The 24,618-nt window shown below is 44.1% G+C and overlaps 1 protein-coding gene across 1 annotated transcript; it reads left to right on the forward strand.

Moving 5' to 3' along the window:
* Window positions 1–77: 77 nt before the first annotated feature.
* Window positions 78–24,584, forward strand: LOC138582962 (uncharacterized). Its single transcript, XM_069654769.1, has 2 exons — window positions 78–177; window positions 23,559–24,584. Exons 1-2 carry the CDS (start codon window positions 116–118, stop codon window positions 24,445–24,447), a joined length of 951 nt encoding a protein of 316 aa, XP_069510870.1. The 5' UTR covers window positions 78–115; the 3' UTR covers window positions 24,448–24,584.
* The last annotated feature ends 34 nt before the right edge of the window (window positions 24,585–24,618 follow it).

Consider the following 24,618-nt stretch of genomic DNA (forward strand, 5'->3'; position numbering starts at 1 on the left):
GAAGTACGTCAAAAAGCCGTAAAGGCATTTGACAAAGTGTCGGCAAACTTTTAAACAAACACACGATGCTGTGATGCTATCGGGTCTCATATTGACTTTAAATGTGTAATTGATAATGCAAGCAACATACGGCCTCCCTTCACGAAACGCTCATTTCCTGATTCCAGGGAGCATCAGGTGAGTTCTTGTGGTCCAGCTCTTGTAGGGAATTTTATATGCATTTCTTTTAGCATCCATTAACTTAGACGTTCTTACCCCTTTGTTGTTATATTGGTAAGAGGAGCCCCTTTTGCAACCTCTGGAAATGCACGTTGAAGTGAGAGGCTGAAGCTGTAATTCGCTGTATTGTACTTATCACATGTTGAAATGAAACATTGTAAGTATGTGACTTTCTAAACATCTGGTTTTGAAATTGCACAGGGCAGTCTGTTGTTGTTGGTATCGTAGACACAGTAGTTGCTCCGAAGCTCATAAATTCAGGCTCTGGAAGGCTCGCAGACGCGGTAACTGCTGTGCAGCTACTACACAGACCGCGGCCTGGTGTAAGTGAGTGTGTGTGTGTATATATATATATATATATATATATATATATATATATACACACACACACACACACACTTGCACTGGCTATGATTGCAGGCGTTATACTGTCTCCAGTTCCAGTGCCTATCCTGAAAGTAATGATTCCCCAAGGATAATGGCTGCAGATCCGGTAATTTCTCTGGGTCTAATGACCCTTCTGTGGATAACTGCAGGCACAGTGTATATTCTAGGTCTAATGGCATGCAGGCACAAAAACCACACCCCGACACTACCTTCTCTAGCGCTAATGGTAAAGGCCCATCACATCCTCTGGCTGGAGCGAATGAGTGCACACACAATAATGCTCTGGAGCTAATGACTTCCGATACACTACGTCATACCTGCTTATCAGCTACATATGACAATACAAGCCCTGGGGGGGAAATAATTACAAACACAGTACCGGGTCTGGGATACCGATTCCAGACACAGTACCTGCTAATCCGTTACATATGACAGAATACCTGCCCTGTGACTTATAACCAGTGTTTTAAGTGGACCGGGGCCTGGCAGTTTCCAAAAACTGAGGCCACCACACCAGGGCGGAACATTATCCACCCGCGACCGGAGATGAGACCGACATCATGATTGTCAGGCAGCTGTGACTGACAGAAATACCAGCCAGCCACAATTGCAGTTTGAGGGACGCTGTGGATGACGGATACTTGTCAGTCACAGCTGCCTGGAGGAAACACACAGCTAGCCAAGGCATGCTCGGTCTCTGCATCACTGGAGGACACAGGCCACCGCCAGGGGCACAGCTGAATGCTGTATTACCAATGGCAGAACGCTGCCTTATGATTCCCACAAAATTGCCTAAGGCTCTGCCCTTTTGTGTCGGGGTGTTCATGTTAAAGGCTATTTATACTGCGCACCTTCACCACCGGATTGGTCCTCTGGTGGATATGGGGGAACAAAGGGGGTCGGTTGGGGTATGTTAGTAGGACAAAGTTTGGAGAAAGAGCAAGGGTGCTGTGATGTGCTGTTGGCAGCTTCAGTTCGGTTAAAGCCATTCGCTGAGCTTTTTGGTGTGGTATCCGGTCGGTGTCTGTCGTGTGCTGTTGTGTAAGGCTCTGTGTGGTGTTTGTTGTTGCAGTGGAGTGTAGGGAAGTGCGTGCAGGTTGCTGTGGTTTTAGAGGTATTGTGTTTAGTTAGAGTTTGAGAGGTATGCTGAGAGGTGATGTTTTGGTAGGGTTGGTTATTAGCATTGTTGTCTGAAAAGACGCACACTCGTTTTGTGCGTCTGTCGTTTAAATGAATGTCTTCCTTACAGTGTTCTTGTTTCAGCATGACCCAAGTCTGTCCTTCACCACTCTGTCCATATGTCACGCTAGTCAGTCTCTACAATTCTATCTTTTTTGTTAACTCAGGCCAGCCCTTACACCCCAGTATGTGCCGGATGCAAACTGGTCCCCGTGGAACTATTTAGTCGTGACCCATGCCCATTACCATAGCTCTATCTGGGTGCAACGCGGTTCAGTTGAGTCGTTACCACCATGTCCAGATTTGACGCAAGGCAATCAGCATACCTATGTCGCAGTTGGTCTTTGTTGTGTGTGTCGGGTTAGTCGTTTCGGATGTACGTCCATCTCCAGAAATTCTGGTGCCCGAAACTGGACTCCCCTGCACACACCCCAAAACAGCCCTGCCGGTGGCGGCTTCCTTTGAGGCCTGGGCAAAGCCCCTACTCTGGCAAAAGGTGCTAATAGCTCCTTTTGTCCTTCCCTTTGCTGCCGGGCCTTCGTGGTGCCTAAAAATGTTCTTCTTTAGGCCACACCCATCAAGTCTTGAGCCACACCCATCAGGCAAGCCACCCGCCCCCCTATTTCATACCCCACTTAAAGCACTGCTTATAACTACAGACACAATACCTGCTCTGCACAGTACGTACTCTGGGGCTAACCATTCCAGTCCCAGTATCTGCTCTGGAGCTAGTGGTATTTAACATAATTCCTGCTCATGAGCAAATCTGGGGTTAATGACTGCAGAAATAGTAAAAACCCCATGCACCCTTTCCTTCTCGTGTGTCCTTTCTCATTCCTAATTCACCTCTGACGAAATGAACGTGCATCGTAAATAAGTGATCAGTAGGGATAAGCCATTGTGCCACGATTTTCAAAACGTGTTTGATGCAACTGATGGGATGCTCATTCACTTCACTTGTGCCAAAAATATGGTGGATCGTGCACAGAGGACATTTAAATGTGTGCATCAAAATTGTGCTCATTGAGGTGCTCTTTGCACAACTTTGCAAGGCCGAGGGTGGAAAGGGGGTTCTCACATTTTCAAGTAAATCCCGATTTTCAAAAGAGGTGCACTTTTCAAAGCACAGGAGAAAAAAAAGATTTACCTGTGCCAAATTTGGAACCTGTGCAGGGGGATATAAAATGCATAGGTAAGTCACTTATGATCCTCTCAAGCAATGAGTGAGTGAATGCTGTGTGTGAATAAGCGAGTGAATGTTGAGTCAAATAATGTGTGTATGGATGTGTTCATGCTGGGCCAGGGAGCTGGTTTTTGTCTGATGTACAGTAACTTTTTAATAAAATGTATTTTATTGTCATTTTCAACAGTAAGAACGCATGTAATTCCCCTGCCCATCCCTTCTCGCCCCCCATCTTCTCCCCTCTGCCCCCTTGATCCCAACACATGTAACCAACAACGCACTGTAGGGTATTTTGTGGAGATTTGGGGCCTGACGGTATTTTATTACCGCCGAAAAATAACTTAGCAATAATCACTCTTTGTATTCAGATTTGGCCATGTGCAACAATAATACAATGGACATGCATTATTTCAGCACCCAGACCTGCATATTTGGTATACGTGGTTGGTGGTATTTTGGTGAGCATAATTCCCTTGTTTTATTTGTGGCCCCAATGTCCAGAATCCCTTATCTTTGCTTAGATTTTTCGTGTGATCACTAGAGAGACCTCAGACCTGCATTCTAGGAATACCACATTTCCAGTGATAGTGTTGGTGTGCCACCATGGGCGAACTCGCTGACTTATTTACGACAGAGAGCTATATGTGGTAGTCTTGTGGTAATTTCCACTACCTTATATACGGTAGGGAGCTATGTTCAGAGAGTCTCTCTTCCCGTTGGCTCATGTACCTCCAACAAGCTATGCTACAGTCACTCACAATTATTCATACTGATTTTGACATGCACACATCTGTCTTAAAATGACCATTGCACTGTTTAAAAATCTCCCCACATCATCAGCATTGTAATGGTAAACAATAAACATCACCCGTCTGTTTTCAAATATTTTTCTGTATTATAAAAGTTGTATTTAAAAACGATCTCATTCTTTACAGAAATAAAATGGTACAGTCAAAGCATTGTCTGTGACACACTGCAAAGAGAGTGGCGGAGAACAGAACTCAAATTGCAACATTAGCACTTGATTAAGACACGCACAGGAATCCTACACTGACTGCATATTACCGTACACACTCAGCTCCCACACTTCTCATTACCTTATCTTTTTAGTTGTTCTCTTTGTGAATGTGGCTCTCTTGGATTAACTCCAGCAAAAAGGAACGCTTGCCTTCTCAAGCCGGGGTCATTGCCTGGAATTCTCAGCTTTTGCAGATAGGAATGCCTCAGCCAGTGGAAAGGTTTTTCTTTCAGCTCTCCCCAATCTCGACTGCAGCAGGACACAGGAATCTGCATTCAGTCAGGACCCCACAGCCAGGTCTTCTCCCCAGTAGTGCAGAAAAATGTCTGCTTGGAATTTTCCCCGTTACTGCCCACTAAAACTTTCCTCTCAGCCCTCTGTATGACGTGTCCCAATGAAATCCATCATCTCTCATCCTCCTACTCTTCAACAATAGCTTCGCTTATACATTTGCAATTGTTGCAAATCTGACTTCCTTCTTCCTGCAGTTACTGTGCACAAAAACACGGAGAATCAGGCAGAGAAGAAAAAATCTCTGCACACGCATTTAAATGGTTTTCAGAGTATGCCTAATTCTGCAGTGGAGAACACATTTTATTAGTGGGTTATATTAAATAAGGTTTTATTAGTCAGGTTAATGGTTAATAGGTTAGCTGTTAATTTTCAAATGTGTCTCTCGCACCATAGGCATTTCAGGTGAAAAATAGTGTGCATTTTTAAATGAACACGTGTGATTTTAACTGTAAAAATAGATTTGCATCTTATATGTTAAAATCGTTTTTGACTGAATAGCCTGTCTTTCCTTGTTAATCTGGTAACCCATATAGCAATGCACCGCACCCTTGTGGTGGTGCTGCAAAAAAAAAAATGTGCTACTTGTGCAGTATTACTGTACTCTGTACTGTAACACGCCAAATATCCTTACATATACCCTCCTTTTGTTTTTAGAACTTGGCTATAATCCAAGCCAATTCCTAAAAACAACTTGTTCTATTTTTTTTACAATATAGCAATCCAACAAAATGAATATTCATGTGCATCAATGAAAATTTGCAATCAACATTTCATCTGAGTCCATCAGTTCATAAAATGTTCCACATTTGCCTTCTCAGTGGAAGTGGCATTACTTTAAGTTTAAATTTTCCAAGTCAATTAAAAACAATGAAATAAAACAACTAACTAAAACAAATAAGTAATATAACAAGTTAAAATAAATAATTAAAATAATAAATACGTGGAACTTCATATGCCGGAACTTTTGTTTTGTCTCTTTTGGTATGTCCCGACCAGCGATGTTATTCGGTTCATTCGAGTACTCTTTCATCTTGGCAATCTTGAATCCACAGTAGTCATCTCTTTTGGCATTCCGGTTATTTTGTCTTCACCTCCACCTGGAGGCAGGCATCTTTTGGTCTTCATCTAGGGGACTCCAGGACTCCATCGTCTCCCGTGGCCTCTGATCCCGGAACCTCCGACCAAATAATGTTAATTGTCTAAATCAAAATAGAAAATAAACAGATTAAGTACATAGCACAATACTAACTTCCACCTTTTGCCAAAAATAAAACATGCTCGGTAAAAATATTTCGTTTATATTTTTTTCTGTTTTTTTTTTTTCTGAAATCAAATACAAGTTAAAAGAAAACAAGCATATATAAAACAGCATTCAATATTTAATACACTTTCTCTCTGCACACCAACCACGAGCTTCCGTTATATGTGCATTTATTTATTTATTTATTTATTTATATTATATATTTTTACATATATTACAGTGTTTATGTGCCATCATAACAATCAACTTTTTTTTAACTTCTTTGTCACTGCCTCCTGATTACACCCATTTATTTTCTCAAGGGACTCTATCTGTTTCTACATGCTCAAGCTGCCTGATCTCATGCCTGGGATGGCATGGTTTGATTTGATTTACATGGACAAACTGCTCTATTGCTGTTTCACCTTCATTTTTCAAAATTTTATACACTACAGGAGAAACCTTATCTATAATTCAAAATGGCCCCTGCCAGGCTGCTAGAAATTTAGAATTTTTCTGTTTACTTTTTCCAAAATGAAACTTGTACACCTGATCCCCTACATTGTATTCCTTTACTGATGTCTTTTTGTCATAATATGACTTAGCACTGTCAGCAGCCCTTTCCAGATTTCTCTGCACAAAAGCAAATGCATGTTGCAAATGCCTCCTCAGTTCATCAATATATTCATGAACCGTGGATGCACTCACTAGAGTTTGCTCATGTGTTCTGTATAGTAGGTGTTGTGGTAACACCATTTTCCTACCTGTCAAGACCTCATGGGGGTTAACACCTGTTGCTTTGGCAGGAGTCGACCTGATTGCCATCAGAACCAACGGTAAACGTAAATCCCAGCTGGAACCTGCTTCTGCCACAAATTTCTTTAAAATATCCACAACAGACCTATTGCTTCTTTCAACTGTACCTGAAGACGCCGCCCGATATGCGATATGTAGTTTCCTTTTTACACCTAGTATTTGCCATACCTTACTCATTAGAGTACTTGTGAAATGACTTCCTCTGTCTGACTCAATTCTTTGTGGCAACCCAAACCTTGAGAACACATGGTTCACCAGCAATGTGGCTGCTGTTTGCGCACTACAATCTGGTGCAGGAATGCACTCAATCCACTTCGACATCAAACATACCACACTCAAAATATAACGGTGTCCCCTGCTCGACCTTTTTAAAGGACCTACATAGTCTATTTGCAAATCTGACCATGGGAGAGTTAGGCCTCTTTTCATCAATGGTGCTCTATGCATTGGTGAAGCAGGTTTAAATTGGGCGCATACTAGACATCCTCTAGTATATAATTCCACATCTTGGGACATATGTGGCCAGTAAGCATAATCTTTTAGTATTTCTAATGTTTTTTGTGAACCTCTATGGCCTGCAGTTATGGCATCGTGTGCATGGTATAGCATTAGTCCTCTGAATGAAAGGGGTACTACCCACTGTATTTGCCCTGTTATGGACTCTCTAATCATGAGTCCATCCTGTAATCTAATTCGTGTTTTGTTCTTTAATAACACCCTCAACTCTTCTTTTCCCATACAATCATTTTCTGTTAAAGGATTTTGTTCAGGATCTATCAAATGATTATAATAGATTCCCAAAATTTGATCATTCTTTTGTGCCTCAATCAAATCTTGGTCTGGCGTGTCATGACTCCACTGCACCACCGGTTGATCTATCTCCTTTAGTGCTTTAGAACGTGTCACTGCATCAATTTGTATTTCACCCATTAAATAATCAATATGTAGCAATTCTCCCATCACAGCCCCAATCTTAGCCAGATGGTCTGCCTTATCATTTCCCTCCTTATCCTCTCCTGGTGTTTTTAAATGCCCACGAATTTTTCTCCAGTATATTGTTAAATTATTTTCTGACACCAATTTGTCTATGGCTTGTATCATTTTTCCATGTTTAAGTGGCTTTTTGTTGTATGTAACCATGCCTCTTGCTTTCCAACCAGGCAAATACTCCACAAAGCTATTCCGTGCATAGTCAGAATCAGTCACCAGGACAATTTCACTGAACTTTTTATCAACTGCAGTAGCAATTGCTTTATAGATGGCTGCCAATTCCGCCACCTGACTGCTCCTATCTCCAATCCTCATCCCTATACTAGGAACGCCTTCACATTTCAACCAGACATTTCCTATTCCTGCCACTAATTGTTTATTACTGTCATTTTCAATGTGAAAAGCACAACGATCCACATATACAGTTGGCAAATCCTTGCATGTTTTTTCATCAAAAACTTTGTGTGATGATTGTTCAAATTCCTGCAAACTAGTTTCCACTTCCATTTCATTTGGTATTTGTTCAGCTGCACAGTCATGTAAGTCAGCTAACCCTTGAGCAATTGGGCTCTTTTTATTTTGTCCATATCTCACTTCTACGGGAAAACCTTGTAATGCCAGCGTCCATGAAGTGATTCTGGATTGCGCTAGATTGCCTGATCTAATTCTTTTACTCTCTAAAAATTGCAAAGGTTGATGATTTGTTTCAATAATCACCTTTTCTCCCTGAACAATGGGGCGAAAATGTTGTAGCGCCCACACAGTGGTTAATAGGGCCTTCTCACATTCATTAAATTTCATTTCAACTTGGGAAAATGCCTTACTTGCATATGCAATGGTTTTGTGATTCAAATCGTGTTTTTGTGATAACACTGCTGACATACAATGTTCAGAAAAGCCTATTTCTATAAAGAAATCCCTGTCCTTTATGGGGTATGCTAAACATGGTGCCTTTACAAGACATTCCTTCAATCTAGCCACTGCATCAGACTGCTCTCTTTCCCATCTCCAGGGAGTATTTAGTTTAAGCAGTTTAGTCAATGGTTGAGTGATTTCTGCATAATTCTCAATGAACTTTCTGTTATAGCCTGTCATCCCTAATAAACTTTTTACTCCTTTCACATTTTTAGGATCTTTTAATCTTTGAATGGCCTCTATTTTCTTCCTTTGTGGATTTAGCCCATGTTCAGTCACTTCATGCCCTAGAAAGTTCACTTTTTTCTTGCACCATTGTGCTTTTTGCAAAGATACTTTGGCGCCTGCTTTCTGCAATTGGCCAAGCACATGTCTTATTTCATCAAAATGGCTTTTAAGGTTTTCATTTTTTTATCAGGACATCATCCACATAAACTATTGTTCCTCTTTCCGCTGCATCCGGCATGGCCTTTCTCAAAAATATGCCAAATTCACTCCCACTATTGATGTACCCGAACGGAGCTCTAAGCCAGGCATATTGAGTCCTGTCAAATGTAAAGGAAAATAAGTGTTGTATCTCCTCTGCCAATGGCACACACCAATATCCAGAGGTGAGATCTAACGTGGTAAATACATTTGAACCATGTATCTGAGCTAGGCCCTGATCAATGAATGGTAGTGGCCATCTAGATACTGGTACTCTTTTATTTAACTCTCTTAAGTCTGCACACAGCCGCCATTGACCATTTGGCTTTAACACACCTAAAATAGGCGTATTGGATGTGCTATGAATGGGCCTAATTATTCCCCGTGATTCCAAATTTTTAATAATCTCTGCCAATGATTCTAAACATGCCAGCGGTAGTCTATACTGGCGTACAAACACTGGATTTCTGCTACAACCTTCTGGTAGTGTGGCCACATGTAAATCAGTTAAACCACAATCATAAGCATCTTTTGCAAATACATCCTTAAACTCCATAAATATTTCCCTCAGGTCGTTTCGATCCCCATCGCTGTCACATGCATCCGCTAAGGAGATCTGCTCTTCTACCATTCTGGAAAATTCTGGAAACTCTTCTGGTAAAGGAATCTCAGCGCTTTCCTCTAACTGTGTGGCTGTGTCTTTTTGTAGAGCTGCCACTTTTAAATATTTTGGCATATCAGCTTCCACTTCAATGGGCTGATTTCCTGTTTCATTTTCATTTAAATTAAATATTATGCAATCCTCTTGATGGCAGCACACTGTCTCATTTGAATCATAAGGATACACAGAATGAATTTTAAATATTCCTGTGGGCTGAGAGTCCAGGTGTTCTGGCAACTCGCCCTTGGCATCTACATATTTTTCAGGAATATTCCCAATCACCATGTTATTTAAATCTGCCGTATAATGTGATTTTTGTATGGCCATTCCTAATGGGGAGTTTTCCTCTAAATGAATATCCTGACAACCTTTATTATTTACCATGATTTTTACAGATCCCTCACCAATGTCTACCAATGGAATGTATTCATAATCCAGGCCTTGCTGTTTTATGGATTCATTCAGGCATACAAATGCATCAGAGCCTTTCATCTGCTGCCCATTTTTGCATTTCAGTGTTATTGCAAACTGTTTTGTAAATGCAGGAATAATAGTATCTTTCCTTATTTGTAATTCGATGGCATAAGGAACCAGTTGTGCACAATGATAAGCCCTTCTTTTGTCTTCAAATTCAGGTGCCGGCCCACCTAGGCGTGACCATATTTTTTGATTAAGGAAATCTAACACCATACACATTCTGTGCATGATGTCATTGCCCATGTAAAATTCATTTTGTGCTCCATACATTATGGTAAATTATTTTCTGCCCAATGCTAATTTTAAGCATGCATCTGCCTGCAATTCGGTTTTCAAAGTCTGGACTGTCCAACCCAGAAACATATTGGTTTTTAATCCTAAATTTCGGGATTTCTTCCCTCTCCATAATTTTTTGCAACAATCTCTCATTAATGAAACTCCTTTCATGTTCAAGTGCTAAAGTGGCTTTTATTGTTTTAAGATAATCATTTATACCAACATGAACCCATGGTTGCTCATCTTCCATGTGTATTTCTGCCAGAGTGGTAATGTGTTTTTCTGAATCTGTTTTAGGAACAATATTCTGTTTGCATGTTTTCTCTTTTAAATAGAAACGTAATGTGTGCTCATCTATGGCAGTCTGCCAATCTTTCCTTGGGTCCAAGTATATTTGTACAGGTAGTTTTTCATTGTCGTTCTGATCTTTGTCTTGACACATTAATATAACAGTGACACTAGGTATGCAGCTATTCTGGAGATATACCTCCACAGCATCATTTGTTTTGGCAACGGTGTGACATTCTTTTATATTGCTGTTTTGTGATTTTAGTTTCTTAGGCCTCAATGGTTTTTTGGTTAAGGACCACAGCACTCCATTCACCCCATCTATGAGAGGAGACAATCTTTTCAGGCAATCTGTCCCCATCAGAAATGGAATTTCACAAATAGATGTGATCAATACCTCTTGTTTCATTCTGTGCTTTCCTATTTTTATGTCAACCTCAGTTACACCTATGATGGGCACCTCCTCCCCATTAAAGTTATGCACTGGGCCTTGATTTGCCTTCACTGTGATCTGATTCTGTGGAGGCCTCCCTTCATTGATACTCTTTACCAGCTCCTTGGACATAATTGTGGCCTGTGCGCCAGTGTCAATCATAGCGAAGGTGTGGCATTTTTCTTCTACAGTGATGGGTGCATAATATCTGTCCTCAACTTCCTCAACTTCCTCTAATACACATAAGAAATGTGAATTCTTACTGATTTCAGGGCTCACCTTTCTCAGGTCTTTTTCACTTTTGGCTAAGCACATTGGTAAATGAAAAGACATTTTTCCCTCCTTTTTACCCATTTCTGTGCGAGATATTTTATTCATTTCTCCATGATCAGAAGTTTTTTGGAGTGTGGCCACTGTTCGCCCATCCATCTGGGTAACATCAGAGACCACATTACAACCTTCCAACTGAACATGTGTAACAACATCATTCAGCAATTTGTCATTTTTTAATTCTGTGCATTTGTGATCATTTAGTGTAATACCAGCCCTTTCAGCCTCTTCAAAAATATGTGGCTCAAAGAATTCTTCAGGTGATTGACTTGTACCCTCCTTGTGAGTATTTCCTTTTTCTGTCTGTGTTTGGTCATTGTTTTGCTTGCCCAGGGAAGGAGCTATGGCATCCCCACTTACTCCCTGTTCACTGGTATTCCCCATGCATGAGTCATTTTTCTTAAATCTGTCCCTTTGTTCTTTTGGAATTCCTAATGTTTCTTTTTCATTTGTGCAAATCTTTACTGTTTTATTTAGCTCTAAGTTAAACCGTACCTCTTTTTTAGAAGTATTTGCACTTTCTATCACAATTTCATTTACTGGTACTTTCATTTTTAATCCATTAGTCACCTCAGAGTTGTCATGCAAAATTATATCAGAGCAATCTGTCATTTTGGCACTGCGATTATCATGAGTACTTAGTCACTTTTCGGAAGCCCCCCGGTCATTGCTATGGCCATCAGCCCCCTCTTTGGAAGGTTGTTTTTGCGCTGTATAGAGCTTTCCTATTTGCTCAGCTAACATTTTCACTTGGGCCTCAAGGCACTGGAACCTTTCCATCTCTCTAGGATCCTCTTTCTGTGGCCTAGGTCGATATTGGTTGTTTTCCCCCTGATTGGATCTATTCTGATACCTCTCAGGTGATTGATGTCGGTTGGGATGGTTTCTGAACTCTTGATTCATTTGTGGAGGGGGGCGGGTTGCACCCATCCTTTGATTATAGTCCCCTGGTGGGGAATCATTGTACTGGCGTGGACTGTAGTTCACGTTTTGCCTCATGTCCTGTCTCTCAGATTGTGGGTACTGGCCCCTATGTTGATTTCCATTATCAGTAAATCGATCCACATATCGGGGCCTATCCTGATTACCATATATCATGGTGCTGGGATCAAATCTGCTCTGTGTCCCCAATGACTGGTAGGGACCATCATTTCTTTGATCTTGATTTTGTCTCTGGTTATTGTTCATACCTGCCATATCAGACCGGTATCTTACCCGGGGTCTATCCCCTAAGTACCTAGGGCTGATGTAGCTCTCTCTATTACTAGGATCATGTGTTTGGAACATTGGTACAGGAAATGACGATCTTTGTTGATTACCCCTTTGTTCAGGTGTCACATTATTTTTACCTTGGCTTTGAGCAGACTCAAGGGACATTTTGGCTGACCTGATTTCCATTACTGTGGCTGAGGGTTCTTTAGATTTAGGCCTAGTATCTTTCATTTTATCACTTTCTCTACCCTGACAATAGAGTACCTCATATAGCTTAGTGCTTTGATGTACAATCCATTCAAGGGACTTGTCACGGTCAAATTCACGGACCAATTGGGATATGATGTCTTTCTGTAGCCCATAGAAGTATGCGGTTTTAAACTCATTGGAATTTGAGTCAAAAGATACATCAAAGCGAGAGAATGCTCTTTTTAAGTCTTGTAAAAATTGGCGAGGGGATGTATTAGGTCCAGCAGTAATAGTGTACGCGACTTTCTTTGCCTCCTGCAATGACTGAAAAGGAGAAAAATGACGCCTAATTTCTTTTTCAAACTCCAGCCATGTCATATTCTGCTGTTCATTTAATCCCCTTATGATGCTGGCCGTCGGGGCATCTAAAGTTAAATGAAAATATTGTCTGTACTGTTCCCTAGGTATCTGGAGTGCTTTAAAAATGTCATGCACCGCTTCTAAGTGATCCTCAATGCAGCATTCACCTCCCTTTTTAAATGGTTTGATCAGGGCTTTAATGGATTTCATTATTTTTATGGGGCTACTTGTTGCAATGCATGGAATTGCACTATTTTGTGAGTCAATCCTGTTTTCAGGTGTATGAGATTGGTGACTGCCCCCAATGGGAGTATCAAATCCCCCAAGGGCGCTGCAACCAAGTTCAGTCACCGGCCCAGTCACTGGAGCACTAGCTCTTTGGGCAGAGCTAGAATTCACCTCCACTCCATTGAAGGTGGTACCCTGCCGCCTCTCCTGGGACCTGGGAATGCACATTTGCTGTTCTAAGTCCTTACACTTTTTAAGGAGTCTGTTGGCTTCATCATGCAAATAATTATTTTCATCACTCATTTTATTAATCGCCTCCTGCATATCGCACATTTGCATTTGGCATTCATTGAACTCTTATTTCTCTTGTCTCTTTCTTGGATCATTTTAATCATTTCTTGTTCTGCACTCTGGAGATCACCTTCTTTTTCACAATGTTCTTTTTGTAAAATCTGCATTTCTGAAACAACCTCATCTTTATCCTGCCTAATGTGATCCACTAAGGCTTTTAAGTGTGCCAATTCTTGCTCACTATCTTCAAATTGTTTCTTGCTTTTGGATAACTGAGTATCAAAGTCTCTGCATTTTAATTGCATGTCTTTTTGGCATACATCCAATTCTGCTCTCAACATTTCCTGATTTTTACTTGCCCCCTCTAATTCAGTCTTTAACCTGTTAATTAGCTGAGTATCATTCTCTTGCATTCGCAGGGACTTGTTTAAAATAAACCATATTTTGCCGCATAGCCGTATTAAACAGTCTTTCTCTGCACTTTTATCGGCTGCATTCAATAATCTTGTAAGGCAGACCTGGATTATGCTGCCTTCTGCAAAAATACTGTCTAGTTTTTCTTTCTGCACCTCACCCTGAATGCGGTTACTCCATTCTAACGTGCTATTCGAAGACCAATTCCCATGTGCAAATAACTTTGCCTCTAAATATTGCACTAGATCTGAGAATGTGGTTTCCCTTTGTGACATTCTGAAATTCGTTTTTAGTGGCACACTGCTATTATAAAATGGGTTCCCTTTAATGTGCAAATGGCAGTGTGAGACACGCTTGCCACGCCCAGTAGGTACTCTGTGATCACTTTCCCGGCCTGCAACGCACCATAAATATGTAGGGTATTTTGTGGAGATTTGGGGCCTGACGGTATTTTATTACCGCCGAAAAATAACTTAGCAATAATCACTCTTTGTATTCAGATTTGGCCATGTGCAACAATAATACAATGGACATGCATTATTTCAGCACCCAGACCTGCATATTTGGTATACGTGGTTGGTGGTATTTTGGTGAGCATAATTCCCTTGTTTTATTTGTGGCCCCAATGTCCAGAATCCCTTATCTTTGCTTAGATTTTTCGTGTGATCACTAGAGAGACCTCAGACCTGCATTCTAGGAATACCACATTTCCAGTGATAGTGTTGGTGTGCCACCATGGGCGAACTCGCTGACTTATTTACGACAGAGAGCTATATGTGGTAGTCTTGTGGTAATTTCCACTACCTTATATACGGTAGGGAGCTATGTTCAGAGAGTCTCTCTTCCCGTTGGCTCATGTACCTCCAACAAGCTATGCTACAGTCACTCACAATTATTCATACTGATTTTGACATGCACATATCTGTCTTAAAATGACCATTGCACTGTTTAAAAATCTCCCCACATCATCAGCATTGTAATGGTAAACAATAAACATCACCCGTCTGTTTTCAAATATTTTTCTGTATTATAAAAGTTGTATTTAAAAACGATCTCATTCTTTACAGAAATAAAATGGTACAGTCAAAGCATTGTCTGTGACACACTGCAAAGAGAGTGGCGGAGAACAGAACTCAAATTGCAACATTAGCACTTGATTAAGACACGCACAGGAATCCTACACTGACTGCATATTACCGTACACACTCAGCTCCCACACTTCTCATTACCTTATCTTTTTAGTTGTTCTCTTTGTGAATGTGGCTCTCTTGGATTAACTCCAGCAAAAAGGAACGCTTGCCTTCTCAAGCCGGGGTCATTGCCTGGAATTCTCAGCTTTTGCAGATAGGAATGCCTCAGCCAGTGGAAAGGTTTTTCTTTCAGCTCTCCCCAATCTCGACTGCAGCAGGACACAGGAATCTGCATTCAGTCAGGACCCCACAGCCAGGTCTTCTCCCCAGTAGTGCAGAAAAATGTCTGCTTGGAATTTTCCCCGTTACTGCCCACTAAAACTTTCCTCTCAGCCCTCTGTATGACGTGTCCCAATGAAATCCATCATCTCTCATCCTCCTACTCTTCAACAATAGCTTCGCTTATACATTTGCAATTGTTGCAAATCTGACTTCCTTCTTCCTGCAGTTACTGTGCACAAAAACACGGAGAATCAGGCAGAGAAGAAAAAATCTCTGCACACGCATTTAAATGGTTTTCAGAGTATGCCTAATTCTGCAGTGGAGAACACATTTTATTAGTGGGTTATATTAAATAAGGTTTTATTAGTCAGGTTAATGGTTAATAGGTTAGCTGTTAATTTTCAAATGTGTCTCTCGCACCATAGGCATTTCAGGTGAAAAATAGTGTGCATTTTTAAATGAACACGTGTGCTTTTAACTGTAAAAATAGATTTGCATCTTATATGTTAAAATCGTTTTTGACTGAATAGCCTGTCTTTCCTTGTTAATCTGGTAACCCATATAGCAATGCACCGCACCCTTGTGGTGGTGCTGCAAAAAAAAAAATGTGCTACTTGTGCAGTATTACTGTACTCTGTACTGTAACACGCCAAATATCCTTACAGCACCCAGTCCTTTTCCCCCACCCCCAACCACCGAGTCCATAAACTATGTAGATTGCTCCCAAACCCAAGTTTCTGTGAGTGGCCAGCTCATTCGCCAGCCATTGTACGGCCACTTGCACCGTTTGAGAACCCCCCCATAGTCCTCGTCTCCCCATGAAACTTCAGCCGTATCTCCTCCCGTGTTCCGTCCTACGCTCCAGCGCCTCCCTCTAGGGGCAATCGCTGTTCTCTGTGGTGTTCGCCCTTTCTCCATGGCGTTTCCTCCTCAGGGTGCTATGCTCCACTCGGCCCGTCCGTTGCGTCCTGCCCCTCACTCTGCGTGCCTCTTCCACCTCTGCTGTTGGTTGCTGCCTCCAACCACTCGGGTCGTGCCCGTCAGGGCGCTGTTGCAGTGCACTTGCCTCTCTTGCGCTCGCTGGTCTCCGCCTCCGGGAGCCCTTTCTTCAGTCTGCTCAGGGGTTCCCACTGCTGTCCTGCCTCAGCCCTCGCTCGTGCCCGCGGAGTCCCGTTCTCAGGATTTCTCCATCCCGCTGTGCCTCAATGCTGGTCGCTTTTTACCTCCCTCTGCCATGCCACCTGTCCGGCTAGTCGTCGTCTTCGCTTCTGCCCGACCACAGCTGCGGGCTCGGGCAGCTCGAGTCCCTGCAGTACCGGTCGACATCTTGGTTTCGGCACGCTTCGATTGTCAGAGGGCTGTAGCTTCTCTGATCCTCCACCGTTTGTGCTGGGACTTTCCAGGGACGGTCCTCATGCTCTGAGACTTTTCCTTGTGTTTTTATAAGCAGAATCGGATGCTACAAAGGATTGTTTGCAGGATCCAGTGGGAGCTCACTTTCCTTGCTGCCTCACTCCATGGCAGCTAGTCACGCCCACTCCTCTGCATTGGTTGTGATGATTCGAGATGCTCGGTGTGCTTTTTCTTTGGGTTTTCTCTGCTGGTGTGTACATTAATGTATAATTGTCAGGTATTGCTTTGTTTGCGATGGCTTTATAGTTGTCTGATAACCAGGTTTCTGTGCAAAGAGCACGTCTGTGCCTCCTTCGCTAAGGAGGTCATTGATTTCTGTTGAGTGTTTTGCCATGATCTAACGTTGAGGAGGCTGCAGTGTAGTTTGCTTGATTTCCCTTTTGGATTGTTAGTATTGTTTGTTTTGACCAGTGTGTTGGTGGTTGGGTTTCCGTTGCAAGTGGGTCGTCCCGGTTGAATCTGTTGGGTGGGATGGTTTTTTGTTGGCCAGTCTCTTTGTCGAGTAGACCAATAAGATTTATGGCAAGTTTGGTTTGTTCCAATTCATTCCAGGTGGTAAATAGGTTTCTGTTGTTCCAGCCTTGGTGATATAGGGGGTGTAAAGTGTGATGGATTCCAACTTGTCCCTTGTTCTGGTTGCGGTATTGTCCAGGTGGAGACCGGGTTGGGACGGTTTATGAGTTGCCTTGTTCCATTTGGTTTCCTGGTTGGGTCTGTATTTGTGACGCTTGTTGGCTGTCGGTTCGTTGTTGCTGTGCGTTTTTGTTTAATACATTGTTGTATGTGGACAGGTAGCGAGCAATGTAGCCTGTCTTTGCTCTGTTTGTATGTCTCCTTGGGCCATTTCAGATGTTTGTGAGTTTTTTGGGGTTGTGGGATCATGCTGGTCGGTGCCTTTCCGAGTGGTTTGGGTTTTATTGTTTCTGTTGTCTGTTCTGGCTTCTTTGTCTTGTGGCGAGGCATGATGTGTGGGGAGCGGACGTCCTCTTTCGATTAGTGTTTTTCTTGGTCTTTTTGGTTTAGTCTTTGCTGTTTGTGGTTTGTTGTTGCTTGTATTTGGTAGGTTGTGGGTAGTTGAGACCTCGGTTGATGGGACTTTGCGGTTCCGTTTGTTTATTGCTTCTTTCGTTTTTGGATCGTATGTGTTTATTTTTTTATCCTGGAGGTCCTTTTTGGTTATGGTTGTTGATTTTATGCACAAAGCAAACATGAATACTGTGTGAAGGAATACATGTGAATACTGGCATGTATTAGTGCAGCCAGCATGGAAATGTGTTGATTGTGAGGGTGCTGCGATCCTGCTTTTGACTGGGGTGGCAAAGGATTCTCACCCAGGGGGTGCATGCTATGTTTAGGCCTCTGCTTTCCACTTTGGCCCAACATTGTCTCAAGCTTTACCCTTGCCACAGTTCGTGGGTCATTCAACATAAGTGCAACTAAGCAAAAGTGGAATGACCATCTGTATTGATCCACATATCCGACAAACTCTGATGTTCTGAAGTAATCAGTAAGTTATCCCGCAAATTATCAAGAAAAAACATGTTTCATGACAATGCTCTTGAAGTGACCAGAAAGTCATCCTAAAAACAACAGGAGCAGAGTTTTCTAAAATAGGGATGATGTTAGCATAGTCATTGTCATCCTAAACTCCTCCCCAAATCATCACCCACCATTCTGACACATTTACTGATGACTTTAACAGCGTGATGACGTCTGATGTGGGCATGACTTCTAGTGTAGTTCAATGATCATCAGATGACCCCAGGATGGTCTCTCAAGTCATCCTTTTAGTCCAGGGTAGTTACACAGAGGCTGCTCCATTGATGCGCATCAGAGAGCAGCCTGCATCCGCCCCCCACCACACACAAGCACCTCTCTCTTACATGACCTGGGGCATCCTCCAGTCATCACAGTTCCCCGTAACACCCCCAGGTGGGGCTCTCAGCCCCCCTCACAGGCTCGGACTGGCTTGTAAGGCAATAGGCCCATAACAAACCAAAAACGCGAAATGCTGGCGTGGGCCAATTTATTTGGCCAATGTGGGCCACTTTGAGTTACTTCACTATGCGGCTAATAGTGTTGGTGAATAAATATTCTTTACAATTCACAATTTGCATCACATAACTCCCCCGTCTGTACTATTCAAAAAGTGTCACAAAAGGAATAAATAGCCATTTGCAACTATGGGCCAATTTTTCATTGGTGTCCCTGACAATTTTATGGCCCAGTCCAACCTGCCCCCACATACCATTGTAACACACCAAGTACTTTCCATTTCTTTTCCCTGCTCCTACCTTTTCACTTTGAAGAAGGTGCCCATATGCTTTTTACGCACCTAGCGCGATTTCTGCAAGTTTAATTGCTTCTAACTAGACACCCTGCCCTCCCTTTCTCGGCCTGAAGGTAGAAGCAGTTGTCTCTACACTGCACCCGCTGGTGGGCCACTACTGATCGCCCCAGACGACCTCCGACGCACACTCGTAACAGTTGTCCCTCATATCTCCGCTCAATTTGTATCGGGGACGTCTTGCTCTCACAGGGAGGGCATGTATTGAACCTCCCCCAGTTACAGTCTATCCTCCCCACCCTAAAATCCACTCTGCTCTACGCCGAAGGAAACTGTGCGTTGGCCTTTCACGCAGAGGTCTGTCTCTCGCAGTCTCTATCACCTTTGCAGAGGCACCTCCCAACTCCTGTCGCCACCACTGTCAACCCAGAATGCATTGCCTTAAACCAGAGGTCTTCAAACTGTGGCGACCCGCCCCCAGGGGGGCACAGCTGCATCCCCGGGGGGCGTGAGAGCCCAGCATGAAAGGCAAAATAATAAATTGGAGGAAATAGCCAGGGGCGGCTCACATGGTCAGACTGGAGCATAAAACTGTCTCGGGGACCAATGAAAAGAGGCCTGCAGTTGCAAAAATATATTTATTCCTTTAGTCGGACTGTTTGACTAGTACCCAAGATGGTGTTTTTTGTTAAAATGTAAGCAAATTGTGGCATTTAAAGAACATTTATTTGGCAGCAATGGTCAAAACTACTAGCTGCATAGTGAAATAACTCATCAAACTGGACCACATTCGCCAAAAAAGTGGCATTTTGACTGGCCCACACTAGTAATTTGCATTTTTGGTACAGGCAGTGCCCTATAGGCCAGTCCAAGCCTGGCGGCTCATCCTACCCACCTGCCAAAATCGGCTCTCCTTCTGAGGCGCTGTGGAGCCCAGGGGACAGGAATGGTTTCTTTTTACTGGACATCTATCATAGATGTTCAGTAAAAAATATCATGCCTGGGCCCCCCAGCACCAATTGCAAACTGTTTGGCTTTTTACACATTTTCTTTTTTAAGTATACTCTAAAATGCAACATGTTAACCCATTATTTTAAAAAAATCACGGGGGATTCCCCCCCTCCATCTCCGGCCCCCGCACCACCCCTTGATTGGTTCGGGCTCCCTCGCTGTGCGCGGTCGCTTTGGCATATCTAGTGGAAATATTTATGTCCCTCCACTTAAACACTTCACCAGCCACCACTGGCCCTGGGACTGTGCTGGGAACAGAGCTGGGGAGCCCAGGGACTGGGGTGGGGTGTGGAGAGCACATGGACTGGGTAGGAGTGGGATGAGGGAGTCCAGAGACTGTGATGGAAGCAGGCGGGGGAGCCCAGGGACTATACTGGGAGTAGGGTGCGGTGATGGCACGCAATAGTCCATAGCCTTTTGGACTTACTGTCCATTTGGCATTTTTTGGGGGCCCGGCCTGCCCATATTTTGCTGGGGGGGGGGGGCCTGCCTAAAAAGTTTGAAGACCACTGCCTTAAACTTTGTCGGTCTCTCTTCCAAGGCAAAGGTCTGTGGAGGGGTGGCACTCTACCCCTCTCCTCAAAACCACCTTTCCCGCCTTAGAGTAGGTTACCTCGACCATCGTCACCCTGAAGCGCCCCTTATCCCACAGTGGATGCACTGTCTGCTATGCCTCGCCCCAAAGCTTCATCCGTCCCACCTAGAAGGGGCGCAATGTCCTTTACCCAGACAGTAGCAATGCCAAGCCAGTTCACGGTACCCCACGCAAGCACACTTTGCATGCCAGTTTGCCCCATGGTTTGTCACAACCTGTTCTGTTTAATAGTGCCTCCACATTTGCCCTATTGCACACTGGACCCACTACCCAACTCCATACATGCCCCATTCCAGAGATGGTAGTAAAGGCCTGGTTTGATCTTGCCATTCCTGGGCTTGTGGTCCTGGGCTTATAACGGGACTACAAGCACCAGTAAGCAAAGTTACAATCGCGACCGGGGAAAGCATCTCACAAATGCATTGTGGCACGTATGCACCTCATGCCACCCAGTCTATGCTTCCCGTCATTCGGCTGAATCTGTCACCTCACACCTGCACTGTACAGCACACTATAATGGGGATTGAAAAGGTGTTGATGAGCAGGAATTAAAAGCAGTGCATAGTTATTGGGCATCACCCAGTCAACAGGAGTTATGCCTGGGGAACCAGGAAGTGGTGCACAGACACGAAATGCAAACTAAATACTTGTTTCCATTATGCATTAAATGTCTTAGTTTGGTCCCATTGCCCGTTTTAAGCCATCAGCTTGCCTGGAGGAGTCGAGTAGATCGTGGTAGCCGTTATCAAGTTAACAAGGCCCTTCTAGGCTACACGCAGGAGCTAAAGAGCTCCCAGCAGTTTCAGACCATCTATTAACACAGCACCAGAAACAGGAGACAGGAGAGCACCTACCCATCCGATCTCTGCTCTGGTCTTCTCTGAATAATGAACACCCCTCAGCAGACACGGCTCCTGCCACTGTGCCCTCCTCCACCATATTAGATGAGAGTCCCAGGCTCCTTATCCTGCACCGCAGTGCCAGTAATGGCCTACACCTGCAGGTGGCACGCACTTCCCGATTTGCACTCAGGTGCCAATGTGCCTGCTGCTGGATGCGCTGCAGACATGATGCTTGTTAGACTTGGTCTGCCAATTGGCAAACACCCAGTACCCAGTCCTCACCTCCATTCCAGCACACTGAGCACATGATCCCTCCGCATAACGCAGCTGCCCTTTAAATCTCAGCACTCGGATACTGCCACACCAGAATATGCCACCACAAACAGCCTCCATGCCACTGCCTCACCTTGTTCGGCCGACCTGCCTAACCTGCGGGTTTGTTAAGAAGCCTCCGGGTTTTCATGCTCTTCTCCCAGTCTCCGGGGTAAGTGTATGAAAGCTCCGGATTTTTCAAGGCTGCAATAAAATGCGTGGCTGTCTTCACAGTGATTAGATGCCTGCGGAGGAGCAGCAAAGTCCACAGGGACCGTTTAGCCATTTAACATCTTTGTTAATGGCCAGATATAAGAACTTGGGGCGACATTACTTATTTTGCTTCGTAAAAAAAGCCCAGATAAATATCCAAGTCTGTGCCTTGTTGTTTCAAGACAAAAACACTTAAACTGTCCCCCCCAATTCCGTTATTTGGTCTTATTTTGAAACCCACAAAGGAAGGTTTGTATTTCTGCAAAAGTAGGCAAACGTATGGCGGTACCCTTTGTTATGGAGCTTTAAGTGGGAGAGCACATTTGCTAAAAGTAAAGGTTGTTTTTTTAGCTGGCATTACCTTGCATTCTGGAACTTGCATTTCTACAATGATTTGCCCTGGTACTCGCACCCGATGCCAGATATTGCCACCATATGGACAGGTACTCTTCCCCTGATGCCTTGCCTCATGTTCCAGGATATGCTTCTGTCCTCTCACCATATGCAAATGTACAGACCCCCACATGTTCCCATGTGCATTCACCCACATGCACTAACCCACGTAAGCACTCATGCACACGTGTAAACACACAGACCTTCACTACCAAACGCCTATGTGCCTGACCGCAAAATGGCTTCAGAACTGAATAGGATTTTTTTGTTGCCAAAAAATAGTATACAGAACGCTTCTACCGTGCGCAAAACTAGGACTGTGCTTTCATGAGCAAATATAAAATGCAGTGGACCAGCGAGTCTACGAGCACAATTGGTGGAATGGATCAAGCTCTAGCCAGACGCCCCCAGTGGAATCCGTAGCAGAAAGAGTGAGATTTATATTTGCATGTTGAGATCAACGCGAGAGATTGTTTGAGGAAGGAAAGCAAGAAAACCTGAGAACTGCTGACAGAACTGGGAATGGGTGATGTGGGTTCTTCTCGAACATTGGAGGACAGTTTCCTCACACTTCAGCTAGGATAGCCCTCTATCCCCTCAATAAAAGGACTGCCTCAAACCCTTTCCCCTTCATGATCCCTCTGGCTCAGAATGGGGTGTGATGTCCCCATCCTGCCAACCTCTGCGCCTCACTATCACACCGGAAGGCTTGTTGCTATCCTTAAGCCAGCGATCCTCTGTTCCATCGTCAGTGGCTGTGTACATCTCCCTCCCCAGAGCTGCCCCCATCTCAGAATGGACGGAAGCGTCTCTTCCCCTCTGCGTAGCCAGAGGGGTGGCCTCTACAAACCGCTGCCCCCAAGGACAGAGGCTGACTGGTTCATATTAAGCGAAATTCCCTTTGTCCCACATTGGAAGGAGCCAGGTCTATCCTCCTTCACTAGATCTGTCTGTTTTAAACCCCCCCCCGCTCCTGCAACATAGACCTCCTTCTTTACCCCTCACCCCCACCTACACCCTTGAAGAAAGGTGACCTCATAAAGACACACATGACCTCACGGGCCTGTAATGTCCAGGCTTAAGAGGCATAGCTTGCCCTGCGACCTAATGTGCCCCTCACTATAAGCTAAAAAATAGCACCGTGTTTTATGTACTTTGTGATTTTAAAAACGATACACTGATAGGCTGTTGGAATACACGTGGTACTTGTTGGTGGGGCCTTGTCGTGATTTCTTTTTCTCTTTTGCCTTACAGGAAGAGCTCGGAGGCACTGGAAGCAGGGAGCGCTATGTGGGACGAGACTAAAGCCAACACAAGGGGACCATGGAAATGGGGCTACTCTGACCAAGAGATGGCCAAACTCCAGTCCATTCTACGTCCCTTTGGAGGACCGGCAAACCTCGTCGTGGGAGCAGAGTCCAGCAGGCAGCTTGGCCCCCTCTGCCAGGGCCTCCCTTCTGCCAATCTACTGTCTACTTCTTCCTCCATGTGCTGTATTCAGAAGGAGAATGCCTCCTACCCGCTTGTACCATCAGGACAAAGACCCACACCTCTACACCTTGCACTTGGTCACCAATGCATGCAGGAAGCAGCCAAAGGCGATTTTCAAGGGGTGGAGCAGAGTAGCCAGATGGAGGTTGTGATCCCAGTGACCCACAGTGTGCCAGAGTTTTGCCTCCACTTCTGTGCCACGGACCTGCTTGTGGAGGCCTCACATCGGAAGAGACCTCGGCTTCTGCCCCCACACAGGAAAATGCACTTGGAGGTACAACGTGGAATGGTGGAGCTCACACCTGCTGTACAAGAGCAACAGCAGAACTTGCGCCCACACAGACTGGTTCCCCCAGAATACAGGCAGTTGGTGGACAGTATAAACCTGGGAGAGGTCGGCGGGCTTCACCAAGCTGAGATGCTTTACCGCCAGTTTACAGTCTGGCCCGCCCGTACCGTGGTGCAGCCAGAACAGTCTACCCTTACCCCATATTCCAAAGGTAAAGGCGGCAGGCAGCAGCTCCACATTTCCTGGGGGTCGAACAGGAGTCACATAAAGACTCGCAAGTGCACCCAAGCGTCTCCACAGGGGCACCTGCCACCAAAGAAACGCTTCTCTCCAAAGTACCAGAGGCCTCTCCCACTGTTATAAGCCCTCCACCCAACTCCACGTTTCAGATGGCCCCTGCACTGGCAGGGCCCCAAAATCGGCGTTCCCTTCTTAATGTACTGTGTGCACTCATGTTTAAATTAAGGCATAGATTTCTATTAAAAGTGACTCAGATTTTATATTGTATGGCAGCATTTATATGCCTCTGAATGG

The sequence above is a fragment of the Ambystoma mexicanum genome, chromosome 3q (genome assembly GCF_040938575.1).
Source record: "Ambystoma mexicanum isolate Mex_15411 chromosome 3q, UKY_AmexF1_1, whole genome shotgun sequence".
NCBI classification, from domain to species: Eukaryota; Metazoa; Chordata; class Amphibia; order Caudata; family Ambystomatidae; genus Ambystoma; species Ambystoma mexicanum.

What these genes read in the sequence shown, in the direction of transcription:
- LOC138582962 (XM_069654769.1), top strand. Translation starts at nt 116, where the DNA reads ATGCAAGCAACATACGGCCTCCCTTCACGAAACGCTCATTTCCTGATT. An exon ending in CTGATTCCAGGGAGCATCAG is followed by an intron (nt 178 to 23,558) that starts GTGAGTTCTTGT and finishes TTTGCCTTACAG; the next exon opens with GAAGAGCTCGGAGGCACTGG.